Below are 21,478 nucleotides of genomic sequence, written 5' to 3' on the forward strand. Positions count from 1 at the left end.
TATATATATATATATATATATATATATATATATATATATATATATATATATATATATATATTTCATGTAGATCCACAATGAAAACGTTGATAAGATAAATCTTGATAAAATCACGGGAAAAAGGAAACAACGGAGCACCTTAGCTTTTCGTGTTGCGTCGTGTTGGGTACAGGTTGACAGGTTGACATTACAGGTTGGGTACAGGTTGACATGGGTACAGGTTGACATGGGTACAGGTTGACATGGGTACAGGTGACACTGAGTTGACATGGGTACAGGTTGACATGGGTACAGGTTGACATGGGTACAGGTTGACATGGGTACAGGTTGACATGGGTACAGGTTGACATGGGTACAGGTTGACATGGGTACAGGTTGACATGGGTACAGGTTGACATGGGTACAGGTTGACATGGGTACAGGTTGACATGGGTACAGGTTGACATGGGTACAGGTTGACATGGGTACAGGTTGACATGGGTACTCCAGCACCTTCAACAAATCAGTGGTTGACAATACTGTACTGTACTGTATCTTATGTAATCAACTTTTCTTCTCTAAACAACCATCACAAATTAAGGACATTACTTACCTCATGGACACAGTGTGGCTGGCCCGGGGCAACACAGGAGCCAACAACTGCAATGACTTACCTCAGTCAATGTGGAGAAGTTTGAAGACAAATTAGACAAATATTGGAATAATCAAGAACAAGTTTATGTATATTTAAGGTTGTTATTCCTTCATTGAGGAATAATTATACTCACAGTAATCTTTATGAGGCGTCTCAGTCTTATACTGTCGGCAGAAGCTTTGTTGTGACGCTGAGGTCAGTAACACAATGTTGTCAGAAGCGACTATCACATTAAATGATTTATATTTTTCCCACAATATACATTAACTGTCACAATATAATAAATCTAATATAAGTTTTATTTAATTATTTATATACTAATATTGATTATATCTAACTTAATTGGTTTATTTTTATTTGAATATATTTTGATATGTTCGTGGTATTATTTTAAACATTCACTACAAATAAGATACAAGCATATCGTACATCTTGGCATTATTGTTATACTTAAATAACTTATCATACTATAGATTTCCTCAAATTTCTTTAATTTATATATTTGTTCCTTCCTTTCCATCTCTATTTATTAAGCTTCATTCTTGTTTCATATTCCTTTTGTTCCTCATCTCTTGTCTTATGCCATATACTGACAAAACAAGCCTCAGGGGTAAGTTACGTTTCCAGAGGTTTTTTTCTTTATCTCTCTCCACCTTTCTCTTTTACTTTGTCTTCCTCTCTCTATCTTTATAATTCTCTTTATCTCTACGTCTTTCTCCTCACCCATCAGTAACAAGACTTGACTCATAATAGAGGGAGTCTGTCTCAACCTCTAAGATAACAGTTTCATAGTGAGACACATTAATGGACCAAAGAAACACATTATATAAATATTTACATTTGTTCAGGTACAAAAATTTTATTTAATATATATCACAAAACACATCATACAGGGCATAGAAATATATTATAAATTACAAAAATATGCAATATAGGTGTACAAATATATTATAGGTTACAAAACAAGTATATACAAGGCATATAAATATATAACACGTTCATAGTTATTAGGGTGTGACCGCTGCACCAAGCAAATGATCGATCATATCAATCTTAATACCCCTAAAACAATATTATAGATTAGTAAGAAATACAATAATTGCATTTCTAGGTTCAAGACCCATTTCTCTCAACTGGCGTACAATGAAGAGAAGAAATACTACTACCAGCCAATGCCTGAAGTGTTTGAGGAATTTGGTCGAAACCTTGGCTGAATTTGCCCCATATGACGCCACAATAGTTGACAGAGCACGTGTGGCACTCTGTAGACACGCTTGGTACCTAACTGAGGAGTTGGCCCCACTGGCTTTGTTCTCATCCCAAGTACAAGAAAAGACAAAAGAGGAGATGAGGAAGGCCCTTCTTTGCCATGAAGGCACTGAAGTTACTAAGAGAGTGGGGCTCAATAATGGGGGCTATGGAAAGCCATATCTTCCCTGTCCCAGAAAGTGGCACTGCCCTAGTGGACCTGACTAAAGCCAGTTCTTCACCATTTTAGGCATGCCCTATCAGTTTCTCCACAGTCCAGCCAGTGAATGGGCATGTGAAAAACATATCATCATTACTCTGCATAAGAATATGAAAGCAACACTTATTTACTGTTCATATATATTTTAATTAATGTTTCTGAATTTGTTTTTATTGAATTAATGTTTGTGTGCAAAATTAACAATACAATTCTTTAATAATTCGTGGATTATTAAAACACACGTGGAGACGAGACGGCTGCGGGCATTGTTTTAGTTGATGTTTACAAAACCAGTGACTGATTGGTTCAACATATAAGAGTGAAGAAAATAAGACCCTGATTGTAGCTGTAGTAAAATTAATGTAAAAAAATTAATATGGTTGTTTGAAGTAATGTTATTTAATGTTAACAAATGGAACAATATAAGTAGCTAACCATTAATGGTAACGGAAAAAAGGTGAGACTGCGCGTATGTAAGTGCGCACATGTGAAAACATATCGTCATTACTCTACACAAGAATATGAAAGCAACACTTATTTACTGCTCATATATATTGAAGGGTTAAATGTACTCTGTATAGACAAGCAGAGAGAGAGAGAGAGAGTATTACTTCTTTGGAGTAAGAAAGAACTCGACCGAAGACGGTAAAATTTTCTTCGAAATCACACAGACGGCAGTACAACTCATGTCCATGTAGTGATGATTGTCTCACTTACATTACTTGTATTATTATTATTATTTTTATTAACCATTCCTAGTTGATTTAGTACCATAAGCTGTTGAAGCCCAGTCTTGTACAGAAGTAAATGTTAATAGTTTATTATGGTGTTGCAGTATTGCCCAAATTTCACCACATTGTAGTATTAGCTCTAATTATTCCTTTGCAGCATCATGGATAAATAAAATTACACTGTTTCCTCACAATTTTGAGCTGCCAGTCCCTCTTGTGCAGGGTCGGCCAGCCTTTTGTGTGATGTGATCTACTTTTTCCACGGTTACCCTGACACGATCTACCAGCCTAATATTCACCCATTGCCACTAAATACAGAGAGAGAGTAAACAAATAATATTTTTCAATAATTATGATATATTGTTAGCATGACAAAATCATAAACTTACTTTACTAATGAGATGGTTGGCACTGCATGTGGTGCAGGAGATTGGTCCTAGAGCAGGGCTGGGGAACCTACTGTATGTGTCCAAGGTGGCACATGGCAGTACATGATGCTGGGAGTGATTAGTTTTTTATACAAGTGTTGGCTGGGGGATCATGTGAGTGGACAAGTCCCTGCAGGTCAAATCAGTATTCAGGTAGTGACAGAAGTGAACGGTTGGCGTTGGTTTCGTTCTGCTCATAGTTTTTCTTGTGTTGTTTGTTAGCGAACATTGAATTGCTTTTAATTTTTTGAACAGGTTTCTTAAAATGCTTGCCTTTATTTCAGTCTCCCTCTCTTATAATGTGTTAGTAAAACAAAATGAATACCAAGTTAATACAAATTTATTATTATTATTTTAATGTCATAAACAGAATTGGTGCCTTACTCAACAAGGGGGTACAATACAGTACAGGTTGTACCTCTCTAGTCCGGGACCTGACCGGTGCCGGACCATGGAAATTCACCCTTTTCCTGGATAAATGGTGACTTGTGCTTACACGCGAGCACCACTTTCTCTGCTTCGTGGTCTCTTTGAAGACATATTGAAGGGTTAAATGTCATACAGTAGCTTCTCAAATTTCGCGAGTTTTTAATTCGACGTTTTTTATTTGGACACAAAAAAACACGACATAATTTAAAATTTGGACGGCGGAAACTAGAATTTCGACGGGTTTGAACGGCTCGCCAACGTTCAGACGTCCACAATCGTGTAAACAGCGTCATTTCTCTTATGTATAAAAGATTCATTATTGTTTATTACTGAATGTCTTTTTTATTGAATTAATGTTTGTGTGCAAAATGAGCAATACAATTCATTAATAATACGTAGAATATTAAAACACGTGAGGAAATGAGACAGCATTGTTTTAGTTGATAACCAAACCAGTGACTGAGTGGTTCTACATATAAAACAAGAAAATATGACCCTGGTTGTAGCTGTGGTAAAATTAATGCAAAAAATTAATATGGTTGTTTGAAGTAATGTTATTTAATGTTAACAAATGGAACAATATAAGTAGCTAACCATTAATGGTAACGGAAAAAAGGTGAGACTGCGCGTATGTAAGTGCGCACATGTGAAAAACATATCGTCATTACTCTACACAAGAATATGAAAGCAACACTTATTTACCGCTCATATATATTGAAGGGTTAAATGTACTCTGTACAGACAAGCAGAGAGAGAGAGAGAGAGAGAGAGAGAGTTGTGAAAGTCAGTACAGTGAGGACAAGAGAATCCCGGGATGCTAAGAAACCCTCAAAACCCTACAGCTACAACCAGGGTCATATTTTCTTGTTTTATACAGGTATGTAGAACCACTCAGTCACTGGTTTGATTATCAACTAAAACAATGCTGTCTCATTTCCTCACGTGTTTTAATATTCTACGTATTATTAATGAATTGTATTGCTCATTTTGCACACAAACATTAATTCAATAAAAAAGACATTCAGTAATAAACAATAATGAATCTTTTATACATAAGAGAAATGACGCTGTTTACACGATTGTGGACGTCTGAACGTTGGCGAGCCGTTCAAACCCGTCGAAATTCTAGTTTCCGCCGTCCAAATTTTAAATTATGTAGTGTTTTTTTGTGTCCAAATAAAAAACGTCGAATTAAAAACTCGCGAAATTTGAGAAGCTACTGTATGACATTTAACCCTTCAATATGTCTTCAAAGAGACCACGAAGCAGAGAAAGTGGTGCTCGCGTGTAAGCACAAGTCACCATTTATCCAGGAAAAGGTTGAATTTCCATGGTCCGGCACCGGTCAGGTCCCGGACTAGAGAGGTACAACCTGTACTGTATTGTACCCCCTTGTTGAGTAAGGCACCAATTCTGTTTATGACATTAAAATAATAATAATAAATTTGTATTAACTTGGTATTCATTTTGTTTTACTAACACATTATAAGAGAGGGAGACTGAAATAAAGGCAAGCATTTTAAGAAACCTGTTCAAAAAATTAAAAAGCAATTCAATGTTCGCTAACAAACAACACAAGAAAAACTATGAGCAGAACGAAACCAACGCCAACCGTTCACTTCTGTCACTACCTGAATACTGATTTGACCTGCAGGGACTTGTCCACTCACATGATCCCCCAGCCAACACTTGTATAAAAAACTAATCACTCCCAGCATCATGTACTGCCATGTGCCACCTTGGACACATACAGTAGGTTCCCCAGCCCTGCTCTAGGACCAATCTCCTGCACCACATGCAGTGCCAACCATCTCATTAGTAAAGTAAGTTTATGATTTTGTCATGCTAACAATATATCATAATTATTGAAAAATATTATTTGTTTACTCTCTCTCTGTATTTAGTGGCAATGGGTGAATATTAGGCTGGTAGATCGTGTCAGGGTAACCGTGGAAAAAGTAGATCACATCACACAAAAGGCTGGCCGACCCTGCACAAGAGGGACTGGCAGCTCAAAATTGTGAGGAAACAGTGTAATTTTATTTATCCATGATGCTGCAAAGGAATAATTAGAGCTAATACTACAATGTGGTGAAATTTGGGCAATACTGCAACACCATAATAAACTATTAACATTTACTTCTGTACAAGACTGGGCTTCAACAGCTTATGGTACTAAATCAACTAGGAATGGTTAATAAAAATAATAATAATAATACAAGTAATGTAAGTGAGACAATCATCACTACATGGACATGAGTTGTACTGCCGTCTGTGTGATTTCGAAGAAAATTTTACCGTCTTCGGTCGAGTTCTTTCTTACTCCAAAGAAGTAATACTCTTGAGATTCCTTCAGTGAGTTCAATACGCTCGACAGCTGGCGGTCAAGTCCATGTTGCTCCCTTGAATAAGCTGCAGGCAGAGCTGTTGAGAGAATATAATGCTGTTGTTATGGTATATTGTCTTGGGTATACTCTACACTGCCCTGGTATAGCTAGTCAGTCTTTAGCTGGACACCACACATTGCTGATCTACCACTGAGCAGTAGCCTGAGAGACCACTTCACTCCTAACAGATCTAAACACCATCTCTAACACTGCTCTCAAGCTCACAGTCCTCAGTCCCAGATCAAGTGGCCAGCCTCTCTGTACATATAACTGCCTGTATCCGTCCACCCATCTCAGAGAAGTCAACTAAGACACAGTTTTTTAACAATATCTGGTAATTCCCTAATTAAATGTGAGTCTTCAGAGGAAGTTACATGTGTGTGTGTGTGTGCACCAATACCTCTACCTCCAACCATAATAAAGAACTCTTAAGAGCAACAGATGACATCAAGAATAAAAGTTTTCATACTTACCAAAGAATCGTCTCAATTCCTCTCCACCCAGATTAGCGTCTTGTGGTATGACTGTACTCCACTTGTGCCGACCCTCTAAGGACCTGCAGTCCCTCGTAGCTGGTTCATCTGTCAACGCAAAACACGTTTTTGTTGATGGGGGTACACCGAGGGACGAAAGGCAGTTGAGTACTGCGAGATAAACAAACTACAGTGTGTTGGTCCTGCAAGGTAGATAACACAGCAGCTCTTTGTTAACTCTCAACCATACACCACAGTAAAGTCCTCACACAGTCAGTTTATATATGCTCCTCACTTATCAACGAGGTTACAACTTGCCCTGACAACTCCATTATGCACAGATGACACCCTGGATGTACCCAACAATGTCTGTGGACACTTGTTATCAGCCGGGACAGGGAGCCATTTATTTTATACACAGTAATTTCTTTTACCTGTAGTGTATATGTGTCTACACACAATACAGGTAAAAAAAATAATTGTCCTAAGGGCAAATGTTATTCATGGCCATTTTGAGATCCAAACCCTCACAAATTTTAAGAGCTTGCTGTATTTATTTACCTGATTTATTGTATTTTATCATTGTATTTGTCTTACATTAAGGTATTTTAGATGTATACAACACTTACTATTACTGATAACAATACCTGTATGTGGTGTCTTGAGTATATTGAAGCTGTTTATCCTTACAGCTATTTTAGATAGCTCCCCCACTTTACTGTTGTCCAAAAATTGTTCTATTGTTACGTCACTCTAGTCCCCTGTAACACATGAAAAACATTATGTAACATCAATACAAAGAGTAAATCAAGTGTGGCTGGTATTGCAAGGTTCCTTAGGGGTCATTCTGGGAGTTTTAATGCCACGTAAACAAACACATAGATGCCACAACAAATACTTCCTCTCACGTGTGAAATATTCTCTGGGGTCCTGTTTAACGCTGGTTCCCCACCTCCCCACTCGTCGATGGCCGGGACACTGAAAATGTTGAGTGACAATTGTTTTAACTTGTAATAATAATGTTTAGGCAGTGTGACCAAGAAGAGCAGAAAAGGAAGAAGGATATAGAAGGGTGAGAAGGATAAAGGAGGAGGGAGAGAAGGATATAGGAGGGAGAGAAGGATATAGGAGGGAGAGAGAAGGCAGTACAGAACAATACAGTGACTTACATAACTCGTTATTGGCCGACATTGCTCCCTCTGCCTCAGAGAGGCTCCCCAGGCCAGATGGAGGAGGTGACATATATGCTGGTATTTGATACATCAAATATTTTTCTGTATGTATGAAGGCATTTTTGTAGCATAATGTGGGAGTTTATTAATATTGGAGCCAAGTCAGTCACTGGCTGGCCTTGGAGGTGGAAGGATGTCTCAGTTTGTCAGTGGTGGATACCTTTTCAAATTGGGTTTAGTTAAGTATTAACCATTCAGTGCTGCTCTATTATTTATGGGTGTAAATTACTATTACAAAATAGTTTATTGTTTATATATTAGTTGTTATGGAACCTACACACTTATTATGGTTGTCATTTTTTAAATCTTTTATACAGAGTATAATTGTTAACCTTCACTCCTGAACTGTTGGGTTAAAGGCAGCTGTTTGAACCCAGCAATAACATGTGTTGAGTTAACAATTGTGTCATAAGAGCCACCATTAATCTTCAAGTTAATAAGTTATGGGCACTCTTCACCAACTGAATAACACCACATGGCCCCTGTTCCTCCTCCATGGCCCCTGTTCCTCCTCCATGGCCTCTGTTCCTCCTCCATGGCCCCTGTTCTTCCTCCATGGCCCCTGTTCCTCCTCCATGGCCTCTGTTCCTCCTCCATGGCCCCTGTTCTTCCTCCATGGCCCCTGTTCCTCCTCCATGGCCCCTGCCTCATATGTTCCTGGCCACCCACTCTCACTGGTGTCCACTCGTTCATCTTTATCTTTGTATTACACATTGTATCAACAGTTGCATTGATAGTCTTGTATAATTGTACTCTACTTGGGTCTGAGTTTGACAGTTTGTGTAAGGCTATTTGAACATTGTCAATATTGTTAAATAAAAGATCGTGTACGCGTCTGCCGCACGGTGTTGGATGGAGGCAGAGTCGGTCGTACGTCCCGGAAGATAAATTATTCTAAAACGTTTCTTCCACATTTACCAGACCGCACTCATCAAGGGGTTAGGTTAGGCTGAGGCTGTGAGTGTACTTTCCGATAATCGACTGCCGTATGCCAACACACGCGAGAAAAATAAGACCGATTAACGACGAAAACAAAAAATAAAACGTGAAAAATTCAACACTTACGTTTCGCGGGTGTACTTGACCCCCTGGGCGATGGATAGGTTCTTTTGATGGGCTGATTAGTGTCCTTCACCCTGGCACTGTCCTCCACCCTGACAGTGTCCTGCACCCTGCAAAACAACACAACCACACTTGAGTGATCAATCCTTATGGAAAATTATTGATAATAATGACCTGCCAATCACAACAGCCATACGACAACTGGCAAGACAATATATAACATTACAGTATGTGGAGTGACTATATTATTATTACAAAGAAATAACTTGTTCAACTATTGAAAGACAAGCACCTTGGTGGTTGGGCAACCTGTTGAGAGGGGTCCGTCTGTTGTGCTTTTGGTGGAAGTTCATGGTGGTGAGAGGCCCACCACTCTCTCAGGCGGGTTATTTCCGCCTTCTCCACATCTGTGGAAAACACGACAATGACAAATATTATTGTGCTGTTTCCTCCAGTAATATCAACTTTAGGGCAGTGACACAGTACAGTGTGGGGACAGTACAATAGTGTGGGGCAGTGACACAGTAGTGTGGGGCAGTGACACAGTACAGTGTGGGGCAGTGACACAGTACAGTGTGGGGACAGTACAGTCGTGTGGGGCAGTGACACAGTACAGTGTGGGGACAGTACAATAGTGTGGGGCAGTGACACAGTACAGTGTGGGGCAGTGATACAGTACAGTGTACAGTGACACAGTGACAGTGGGGGCAGTGACACAGCAGTGTGGGGCAGTGACACAGTAAGTGTGGTAGGACAGTACAGTAGTGTGACACAGCACAGTGTGGGACAGTGACACAGACAGTGTGGGGGCAGTGATGCAGTACAGTGTGGGGGCAGTGATACGGTACAGTGTGGGGGCAGTGATACAGTACAGTGTGGGGGCAGTGACACAGTAGTGTGGGGCAGTGACACGAAGTGTGGGGGCAGTGACACAGTACAGTGTGGGGAACTTGAGTACAGTAGTGTGGGGCAGTGACACAGTACAGTGTGGGGTCAGTGACACAGTACAGTGTGGGGGGCAGTGATACAGTACAGTAGTGTGGGGTCAGTGACACAGTACAGTGTGGGGTCAGTGACACAGTACAGTGTGGGGTCAGTGATACAGTACAGTAGTGTGGGGTCAGTGACACAGTACAGTGTGGGGTCAGTGACACAGTGTTACAGTGTGGGGTCCAGTGACACAGTACAGTGTGGGGTCAGTGACACAGTAGTGTGGGGTCAGTGACACAGTACAGTGTGGGGTCAGTGACACAGTACAGTGTGGGGTCAGTGACACAGTACAGTAGTGTGTGGGGTCAGTGACGCACAGTAGTGTCAGGGGCAGTGACACACGGTACAGTGTGGTCAGTGACACAGTACAGTGTGGGGTCCAGTGCCACAGTACAGTGTGGGGCAGTGACACAGTACGAGGTGTGGGGCAGTGACACACGGTAGTGTGCTTGGGGTCCAGTGACACAGTAGTGTGGGAGTCAGTGACACAGTACAGTGTGGGGTCAGTGACACAGTACAGTGTGGGGTCAGTGACACAGTACAGTGTGGTCAGTGACACAGTAGTGTGGTCAGTGACACAGTAGTGTGGGGCAGTGACACAGTGCAGTGTGGGGTCAGTGACACAGTACAGTGTGGGGTCAGTGACACAGTACAGTGTGGGGTAAGTGATACAGTACAGTAGTGTGGGGTCGGTGACAGAGCAGTGTGGGGTCCAGTGACACAGTATAGTGTGGGGTCAGTGACTTTAGTACAGTGTGGGGTCAGTGACACAGTACAGTGTGGGGTCAGTGACACAGTACAGTGTGGGGTCAGTGACACAGTACAGTGTGGGGTCAGTGGCACAGGCCACGGTGTGGGGGCAGTGATATAGTACAGTGGGGCGGTGACACAGTACAGTGTGGGCAGTGACACAGTAGTGTGGGGACAGTAGTAGTGTGGGGCAGTGACACAGTACAGTGTGGGGGAGACAGTGACACAGTAGTGTGTGGGGGCAGTGACACAGTAGTGTGAGGCAGTGACACAGTACAGTGTGGGGGCAGTGATACAGTACAGTGTGGGGACGGTGACACAGTATAGTGTGGGGCAGTGACACAGTAGTGTGGGGACAGTACAGTAGTGTGGGACAGTACACAGAAGTAGTTGAAGGGTCAGGAATCAGCATATTAGCTGACACAGATTCAGAAACACTCATCCACATCATCAGGTTTAACTACATCGGTTCATCCACATTTCAACGAGCTGTCTGGCGTAAACTTACCAATGACTCTGTAATTTTCATAGTCAGTAATGAGTTCAAACTCTTCACTGCATGCTGAACTAAATCTTACCACTGATTTGGCCGAGAAAACCTTGGCCACATACTTATTATTGTAGTGCTCCACCTGAAATAAATAAATAAATAAATAATTTTCCTTCACTGAACAACAACAAGATAGGCTCAGGTGAACATTAGGCACCCCAGTTTATTTCAGCTGATGATTAAACACTAAGACTGCCTGGGGAGTGAAGGTTACTGTACACCCCAGTTGATGATTAAACCCCTTAATGCTAACCTAACCTCAGTTAGTTTAGATAATTGTACACAAGTTAGAGAGCTGTTGTTCACAATGTACAGTACACACACAGGGTCATCAACGTACCATCATATTAGAAGTCCTGATAATCTGTCCTCTCTCGACAGTCCCTCGGAGCTTCTTTGTGCCTCGTTCGTTCATAAATACATGTAAGAGGAGATCCTTTTTTGAGGCGCCGGGGTGCAGGCACGTAGGATCCACTACGCCAAACATTGTATGGTATACGCCGTTTGTAGTGATCTCGGGGTGTTTAATCACCTCACTTATGACCCCGAAAAGGATTCTTTTGTTTACAGCATAATTACACTGCCAAATAGTAATAATATTTCTAATTGGCAGTGTACTGATGGGGGAGGGGACATAAAAAATCCTCACCTTACCCTCAATCCCCATGTATAGGGAGTGGGAAATATCGGGATCCCAACCTTGATATTGTCTCTCTCGAACATCCCATACCATGATCCAACTGTCTCCTCTAATTGGCTTCAGATGTTCATAAACACCAACTGCTGCATCATCATAACACATCATATGGACACTACTGCCCATTTCACCAGTTGGCTTGACTGAAACAAACAAACAAACTTATCTTACCACAATGTGTATATGAAGAAATACATAAAGTGTTAGTGTTGTGTTTAGTTAGCATTAGGGAGTGTTGTGTTGGGGTGTGTTGTGTTGGGGTGTGTTGTGTTGGGGTGTGTTGTGGTGTGTTGTGTTAGTATTTGTTATGTTAGATTGTGTCATGTTGGGTTTAAGTTATGTCAGAAGAATAACTAAGGGTTGAGATTATGTACGAACTTACCTTCTCTGAACAGCAGTTTAAGTTCCTCTGTACCATCTTGCACCCTAAGTTTTCCAACCGCATTTAGTTTTCCCTAGAGGAGAATAACATATAGGTATAGTAGTGAATATAGCAGCTCAATATATATTATATGATACAGTGACCCCTCGGTTAACGAACTCAATCCGTTCCAGAAGGTCGTTCGTTAACCGAAAACATTGTTTCAATGGGTTTTAGGGTAATTGGTTCCAGCTCACCGAAAATTTCCTAAATTCAACAAAAATGGTAGAAAAGTACACTTACTTTGAGGTGTGTAGGTAGAAGGCTCCTGGATGATGATGATGATGATGATGATGATGATGATGATGATGATGATGATGATGATGATGGGATTTAGAATGGGGGTGGAAGAGAAGGCATTGGGGTGGAAGAGAAGTCACCCCATGGCGCCATTTCACCCATAAAATTTTAGTTCTCTTGGTGTAATTCAAGATTATTTTCTTTAAATCAACACTGCACTGCATTATATATTGTCAATATGTAAAATAAATTTCAAAATGACTAATAATTTGCTTGGAAACACAGAAAAAAGTGTTTAGTTGAAGAGAGTCTCAAGCAAGATGTTACCTCCACTGAAAACAGAGAGAGACTAACGCCTGTCTGGTGTGTTAACAGGCTGGATGGCACGCCAGAAACTAGTTTCTTTACCTTCAATTATGTTCATTAATTGTTAAAATGACTAAAAAATTGAATATTAAACTTTTAAAATTATTGAATAGTATAAACTTCCTGATATTTACTAAAATAGTACGGAATTTAAGCCCTAGAACCGATTAATGTATTGGCGGACTGATACTAAAGCTGGTTGCCTGGCCAGTGCAAGCGAAAACATGTTGAGGTCGGTTCATAAGAAATTCGTTCACCGAATTTTTGTTCGTTAACCAAATTGAAGATCCTTATGGAAGGCAGTTCGTTAACCAAAATTTCGTTAACCGAGGCGTTCGTTAAACGAGGGGTCACTATATAGTCAATATACCATAACTGTCTAGGTAAAAGTTGGTTAAGTGAACATTACATAGTCTCGTGAGACCATGAGGGTAGGGTACCAGTCACAGTGTAATAGTCATGGGTGGAACACTGAAGTACACTGTTTGTTGGCTAGGTACACAGTGTAATAGTCATGGGTGTTATATCGAGGGTTTGCTAAACCTCCATATAATGAACACTAACAGTTTTTGAAACAACAGTGAAATACCAACAGTGACGTAAGACTTACAATGAACACGGCAGTATCTCTTGGTTTCTTGCCTTTATTTAAATCCTGATGATCTCTGTTAGGAGGCAGGTGGTCCTTTATTGCCTCCAATGAGAGGTTTTCTACCATGATCGCTTCAGTGTTGGGCTCCATGCTAGCAATATCGCAATATCACCTGCAAAAAATTAGACATGTAAATAATATCATAATTATTAGCCACCCGTTATTGGTTAGGTTAGGTTTCTTAATAAGTTATGGGATAAAATTATTGTTTTATTAATCCAACTATTTGGAAGTACTGTACTGTAGGTCACAATTGTTCAAAACACATCATAAACTACCTCGACTTACGACGGGGTTAGGGACCCAAATCCAGGAGGTAAATCGAAAATGCAAAAAATATTACATATAATATCTAAAATTAAATACAGTACAGTAAAAGTAATCAACACTGAAGAATGGATACAGTGTGACTGTGCACTTACCTTTAATGTAGTCAGCTGAAATATATATATATATACACACACACTTGTATGCAGTATAGTCTCGATTTACGCGGATTTGGTTTACGCGTTTGGTCATTTACGCGGCACCTTGCCAGACCGACAATTTTTATTTACACGGTTCATTCCATCATTTACGAGGGAAGCGGCGCGGGCAGGGTGCGCACAAGGTCGCCCAGTCACAAAACATTACCGAGTTCTTCACCCGCCACCCACCACAGCCAGCCCAAGTCAGTGATAGTGAGGATATGGACTTTGAGGGGTTTGACAAAGAGGCCCTGCAAGCCTCTGTGGTGGATAGTGATACAATTGATGCAAGTGATACAGGTGAGGGCCAATAATCTGCCCTCTGCCTCGGAACCAACCCCCCATCCCCGTGTGCCCAGCCATCTCTTCTACTAACGTAAGTGTTAAAAAACCTAATATTATTGATATTTCTCTTAAATATTAATTGTGTGTGTGTACCATCCTAAAATTAAGATGTTATTTTTACCACAACGTCGGTATTGTGTCGGAAAAAGTGTAGTTTGGGGGTCGGCCCGGTCCTTATTTCAATTAATCCCATATGTTCTGTTATTTCGTTTACGCGTTTCTCGTTTTACGCGGACCTCCACAGGTTCAATTGACCGCGTAAATGAAGACTATACTGTGTATATATATATATATATATATATATATATATATATATATATATATATATATATATATATATATATATATATATATATATATATATATATATATATATATATATATATGTAATATTCAGAAATTTCAGAGTAATTTCAAATGCCCCGCCATGAGTGATACTGAGCGTTCAAGGTCATCTGAGGGGAGGGAGCGCTGCCTGCTCGTAGCGAGAGACTGCGGAACTAGGCCTATATGATATTAAATGTAATTTACCGAATTAATAATGATGCGATTCATGAAGTTAAGGGACTATTATTGAATTTGAAATTATTATAGATCGTTTAGCAGTCTGAATAATGTTACGGGTGTCCCAAGGAGTTATTAGTTAGGCGGAAAATATATCACGTAGGCCCAAGCTAGCGCCTTGGGGAGACGCGACGCTGGCTAGGCCCAGTCCCGGAGAGCATTCACACAGACAAGACGTTCCGCGCGTCCATCAGAAATAGTCACGTGGCCTAGTCACCTGTGCTGCGCTATTGCAGTATAACAAGGTTTCCGTCAGAACCCACTTGATTGGAGTTGACCGGAGTTGACTGCGAGAGATTGACTGCCGTTTGAGACTGCCGTTGATGATTGAGGGTGGCGATTGTCGCCATTGGACCGATCAGTGTAGGCCTGTCACTGTTTAGCGGGGTAGCAAAGGATCTCTTGAGTGAACGAGTGCTCCCGACAACTAACACGACACGGGACCAGCATCAGCAGTGGGTGATCAGTTCTTACCACTCCGGTGCACAACCCCACATGTCCCGAGCAGCTAGTGAAACCCTCTTGCTAACGGGAAGCTAAAGTTTCTCTCAACTGCGCAAGGTCTGATTGGCTCACTCTCTTCCTGCCCATGGACGCACTGGGAGTACACTGAGGCTATCTGAGTATATTAATGGTCACACACTGAGACCGTGAGTCTAGGACTCTAGGAGATACCTAGAGGAACATTTTATCTTCCTTATTACGGGTGTAGTTAACACCATTCCTCAGACTGATATTATCTTGACGTGTGTAGTTTAATATTTCTTAAATAATTTTGATAGTAGTGTTTTTTTGAATGTTTGTGCCATTAAGTGGAACCAGAGTGATACTGTGATTTGATTCTTTTAATGCCTCTAATTGTTCTTCATAATTCTGATCTCAGGTATAACCTTGTTCCCCAGAGTAGTGGTTAGGTTAGGTTAGGAAGTGTACATCTGTTGAGGTGCTATAATTTTGTTGAGTGCCCTTAAGGCCTATTCATTGTAGAGTATTTAATTTCTTAAATTTTATTACCATTTCCTCAGTGACTGATATTATCTTGCTGAAAGCCCTTAAGGCCTATTCATTGTGGAGTATTTAATTTCTTATTTTTTAGTACCATTTCCTAAGTGACTGATATTATTTTGGGAAAGCCTTAAGGCCTGTTCATGTGAGCAAGCAACATTTCTTAATACTTCAAATTTATTGTTGCCTGTGTTTCTAATAATTTCTATGTCATGTATAACTTTTATTCCCCAGAGTAGTGTTTAAAGTTTAAGTTAAGAGGTGCGCATATTGGTGTACCATTATTTGATTGTGTTTGTAGTGTTGGAGGGAATATAAGTGTCTAAATTTTACAGTGTGTCTCATTCATCCCAGTCACAGACGCTATCCTTCCACGGGTCACGGACAGTTCATTTTGTGTAGTAGATTTAAGTGTTCTTGTGCTGGTTCGGGATTTTTCTCAAAGGGGCGCTTCCACTGCCTTTACCATCTATTAAATTTTAATAAACCCCAAGTCAAGTGAGAAATTAATCCACAATGAAAACGTTGATAAGATAAATCTTGATAAAATCACACGGGAAAAGGGAAACAACGGAGCACCTTAGCTTTCGTGTGGGTACGTCTCGTAAGATGGGTACAGGTTGACATGGGTACAGGTTGACATGGGTACAGGTTGACATGGGTACAGGTTGACATGGGTACAGGTTGACATGGGTACAGGTTGACATGGGTACAGGTTGACATGGGTACAGGTTGACATGGGTACTATTTGCTTGGGTACTCCAGCACCTTCAACAAATCAGTGGTTGACAATACTGTACTGTACTGTATCTTATGTAATTATAATCAACTTTTCTTCTCTAAACAACCATCACAAATTAATCCTTGTTCAAACACTGTTTTTTTTTCAAGCAATTATTTTGGTCTCCTGCAGGTAACAAAAAGTTTAGGTTAAGTTTAATTACATTAGGTTAGGTCAACCATGCGGCCAGACACACTCTTGCCCGCGGCCCAGTTGCTGCTGCAGCCTTACCTTGAGGAGCTAAAACTAAATAGTGAGTGTATCCCTCAGTTGAATAAGTCTGCTGTTTCCTGGAACAAAATACTCAATCAACATCACCAATGAAAGAACAATAAGACTAGTTACAGAAAGAATTGGTGAATTATCAGAGAATATTAACAGTCAACTCAAAGACAAAGTTAAGTCATTTACTGCATTTTCAGTTGCAATTGATGAAAGTACCGATGTAGCACAACTTGCAGTTTTTATATGTGGTGTGGATGAAAATATGCAGGTAACAGAAGAATTTGTGAAACTGGTACCAATGAAAGGAACAGCAGGTGATGACATCTTTGTGGGTTTGGTAGGGCACTGGATAAATTAGATGTTGACTGGGCACAAACTGTGAGTCTGGCTACAGATGGAGCACCGCTGATGGTGGGCAGAGAAGCTGGCGTGGCAACAGAATTAAAGGAAAAACTAATCGCTGTGAACCCGAACTATCAAATTTATAATGTACATTGTATTATACATAAAGAAGTGTTGTGTAGTAAAACATTAAAGATGGATAATGTAATGGATGTTGTTATAAAGACAGTGAACCACACACAGCTCAAATGCTTATTGGAGGAAAATGAGAACACACACGGACTGCCACATCACACTGATGTTCGCCGGTTAAGTCGGGGAGTCGTACTGAAGCGATTTAATGAATTGCCCAGTGAAATACAGATGTTTATGGAACAGAAAGGAAAGGATGTGCATGAACTGAAAGATAATGAATGGGTTCAAGATCTAATTTTGGTGGTGGATATTACAGAACAATTAAATTACTTGAATACAATGATGCAATAAATTGGTGACGGAGTTTTATGACTGCATTCGTGCCTTTGAGATGAAACTTCAGCTTTTTGAACGGCAACCATCAGAGAGTAATCTTTCTCACCTTGAAGGCCCTGCAAGGCACACCTGAGTTTCATGCTGATATCAACACAAAAAAATACTGCATCAAGGTTTCCAAATTAATGAATGAGTTCCAAGAAAGATTTGCTGACTTTAAAAGACTTGAGAAGGATTTTTTTCATTTTTCGGGGACCCATTCTCTGTTGGTGTTAATGAGGTACCAGAACATCTTCAGTTAGAATTACTTGAGCTCCAGTGTGATGGTGTGTTGAGGAACAAGTTTTTGAGTGTTGATGTTGGCACATTTTATCAATATTTTGGACCAAATTATCCCAGGATTAAATGTTTTGCCTCAAAGATTATGTCAATGTTGGGAAGTAGATACATCTGTGAACAACACTTTTCTGTGATGAACCAGAACAAGTGTCGGCTTTGGTCTCAACTCACTGGTGCGCACCTGAACACTGAAGGTTGCTACAGCTCAGTCTTTGATGCACTGGTCCACACCAAGAGGCCAATTATCAGGAAGCAACAGTAGCAAACAATAAGATTGATCAAGGTCAGTAAACACTTGATTTGTTTGGTTTTAAAGGTTTCCCACGAGGGCAGACTAAATCCACCTTTCTTATTTTGTCGTACTACTCACCTCAGAGGTGATGGCGAAGTGCTCATAATTATGTTACTTGGCCCACATACTGTGTACTCATATTAAATCTGGCCCGCCTTGGCAAATAAGTTTGACAACCCTGGGTTAGGGCATATTTGGTTAGGTTAGGGTAGGTTTAATGGTAAATTTGCATTGTCACACCGTTCTCTGTTAGGATGTCAAAATATATTTTTCTCGTGTATTTGTGTAGACCGAATATGACCTTCATTTCCGGTGGATATTAGTTGTTATTTTTTTTAGCGATTTTTTTCGTTGGATGTTTTCCGAAATAAAATCATGGCAAAAAACACCTCACATTCCGACCACTAACCTATTATCATATTCTAATAAGACGTCTAATTATAACATCTATTACATTACCGGCGGTAATGTATAATAACGGAGACAGTAAATCCAAAATAGTGGGCACCTATATCTGTACAGTGCTCTGGTTAGACCACACCTTGAGTATGCTGTACAGTGCTCTGGTTAGACCACACCTTGAGTATGCTGTACAGTGCTCTGGTTAGACCACACCTTGAGTATGCTGTACAGTGCTCTGGTTAGACCACACCTTGAGTATGCTAATCAATATTTGGTGACCATATCTCATGTGGAGAAGTTTGAAGACAAATTAGATAAATATTGGAATAATCAAGAACAAGTATATAATTATAGACCACAAATATCAGCCACCGGAGGAGAGAAGAGGCTATTGAACCGGAGTCACAGGTTCTTCCAGAGTATAAGGTTTAAGGTTTATGTATATTTAAGGTTGTTATTCCTTCATTGAGGAATAATTATACTCACAGTAATCTTTATGAGGCGTCTCAGTCTTATACTGTCGGCAGAAGCTTTGTTGTGACGCTGAGGTCAGTAACACAATGTTGTCAGAAGCGACTATCACATTAAATGATTTATATTTTTCCCACAATATACATTAACTGTCACAATATAATAAATCTAATATAAGTTTTATTTAATTATTTATATACTAATATTGATTATATCTAACTTAATTGGTTTATTTTTATTTGAATATATTTTGATATGTTCGTGGTATTATTTTAAACATTCACTACAAATAAGATACAAGCATATCGTACATCTTGGCATTATTGTTATACTTAAATAACTTATCATACTATAGATTTCCTCAAATTTCTTTAATTTATATATTTGTTCCTTCCTTTCCATCTCTATTTATTAAGCTTCATTCTTGTTTCATATTCCTTTTGTTCCTCATCTCTTGTCTTATGCCATATACTGACAAAACAAGCCTCAGGGGTAAGTTACGTTTCCAGAGGTTTTTTTCTTTATCTCTCTCCACCTTTCTCTTTTACTTTGTCTTCCTCTCTCTATCTTTATAATTCTCTTTATCTCTACGTCTTTCTCCTCACCCATCAGTAACAAGACTTGACTCATAATAGAGGGAGTCTGTCTCAACCTCTAAGATAACAGTTTCATAGTGAGACACATTAATGGACCAAAGAAACACATTATATAAATATTTACATTTGTTCAGGTACAAAAATTTTATTTAATATATATCACAAAACACATCATACAGGGCATAGAAATATATTATAAATTACAAAAATATGCAATATAGGTGTATAAATATATTATAGGTTACAAAACAAGTATATACAAGGCATATAAATATATAACACGTTCATAGTTATTAGGGTGTGACCGCTGCACCAAGCAAATGATCGATCATATCAATCTTAATACCCCTAAAACAATATTATAGATTAGTAAGAAATACAATAATTGCATTTCTAGGTTCAAGACCCATTTCTCTCAACTGGCGTACAATGAAGAGAAGAAATACTACTACCAGCCAATGCCTGAAGTGTTTGAGGAATTTGGTCGAAACCTTGGCTGAATTTGCCCCATATGACGCCACAATAGTTGACAGAGCACGTGTGGCACTCTGTAGACACGCTTGGTACCTAACTGAGGAGTTGGCCCCACTGGCTTTGTTCTCATCCCAAGTACAAGAAAAGACAAAAGAGGAGATGAGGAAGGCCCTTCTTTGCCATGAAGGCACTGAAGTTACTAAGAGAGTGGGGCTCAATAATGGGGGCTATGGAAAGCCATATCTTCCCTGTCCCAGAAAGTGGCACTGCCCTGGTGGACCTGACTAAAGCCAGTTCTTCACCATTTTAGGCATGCCCTATCAGTTTCTCCACAGTCCAGCCAGTGAATGGGCATGTGAAAAACATATCATCATTACTCTGCATAAGAATATGAAAGCAACACTTATTTACTGTTCATATATATTTTAATTAATGTTTCTGAATTTGTTTTTATTGAATTAATGTTTGTGTGCAAAATTAACAATACAATTCATTAATAATTCGTGGATTATTAAAACACACGAGGAGACGAGACGGCTGCGGGCATTGTTTTAGTTGATGCTTACAAAACCAGTGACTGATTGGTTCAACATATAAGAGTGAAGAAAATAAGACCCTGATTGTTGCTGTAGTAAAATTAATGTAAAAAAATTAATATGGTTGTTTGAAGTAATGTTATTTAATGTTAACAAATGGAACAATATAAGTAGCTAACCATTAATGGTAACGGAAAAAAGGTGAGACTGCGCGTATGTAAGTGCGCACATGTGAAAACATATCGTCATTACTCTACACAAGAATATGAAAGCAACACTTATTTACTGCTCATATATATTGAAGGGTTAAATGTACTCTGTATAGACAAGCAGAGAGAGAGAGAGAGTATTACTTCTTTGGAGTAAGAAAGAACTCGACCGAAGACGGTAAAATTTTCTTCGAAATCACACAGACGGCAGTACAACTCATGTCCATGTAGTGATGATTGTCTCACTTACATTACTTGTATTATTATTATTATTTTTATTAACCATTCCTAGTTGATTTAGTACCATAAGCTGTTGAAGCCCAGTCTTGTACAGAAGTAAATGTTAATAGTTTATTATGGTGTTGCAGTATTGCCCAAATTTCACCACATTGTAGTATTAGCTCTAATTATTCCTTTGCAGCATCATGGATAAATAAAATTACACTGTT

At 39.6% G+C, this 21,478-nt stretch overlaps 1 protein-coding gene across 5 annotated transcripts in view; it reads right to left on the bottom strand.

Moving 5' to 3' along the window:
- LOC121870203 overlaps positions 1-19,302 on the bottom strand; it is a 28,498-nt gene extending 9,196 nt beyond the window's left edge. Inside the window, exons 1-11 of one of the 5 annotated variants that reach the window (XM_042371972.1) lie at positions 19,230-19,302; positions 13,469-13,622; positions 12,214-12,286; positions 11,475-11,974; positions 11,093-11,216; positions 9,137-9,251; positions 8,848-8,954; positions 7,459-7,528; positions 7,198-7,311; positions 6,551-6,658; positions 5,873-6,114 (exon numbers count right to left, since the gene is read on the bottom strand). In XM_042371972.1, the coding sequence (XP_042227906.1) occupies positions 7,485-7,528; positions 8,848-8,954; positions 9,137-9,251; positions 11,093-11,216; positions 11,475-11,974; positions 12,214-12,286; positions 13,469-13,600 (1,095 nt within the window). In that variant the 5' untranslated portion in view covers positions 13,601-13,622; positions 19,230-19,302 and the 3' untranslated portion in view covers positions 5,873-6,114; positions 6,551-6,658; positions 7,198-7,311; positions 7,459-7,484. Of the gene's footprint in view, positions 1-5,872; positions 6,115-6,550; positions 6,659-7,197; positions 7,529-8,847; positions 8,955-9,136; positions 9,252-11,092; positions 11,217-11,474; positions 11,975-12,213; positions 12,287-13,468; positions 13,623-19,229 lie in introns of those variants that run through there. The other 4 variants (XM_042371971.1, XM_042371970.1, XM_042371969.1 and 1 more) reach the window with 4 other exon arrangements.
- Between the last annotated feature and the right edge of the window lie 2,176 nt (positions 19,303-21,478).

Source organism: Homarus americanus, unplaced genomic scaffold (genome assembly GCF_018991925.1).
Source record: "Homarus americanus isolate GMGI-L3 unplaced genomic scaffold, GMGI_Hamer_2.0 scaffold37663, whole genome shotgun sequence".
Classification (NCBI taxonomy): Eukaryota; Metazoa; Arthropoda; class Malacostraca; order Decapoda; family Nephropidae; genus Homarus; species Homarus americanus.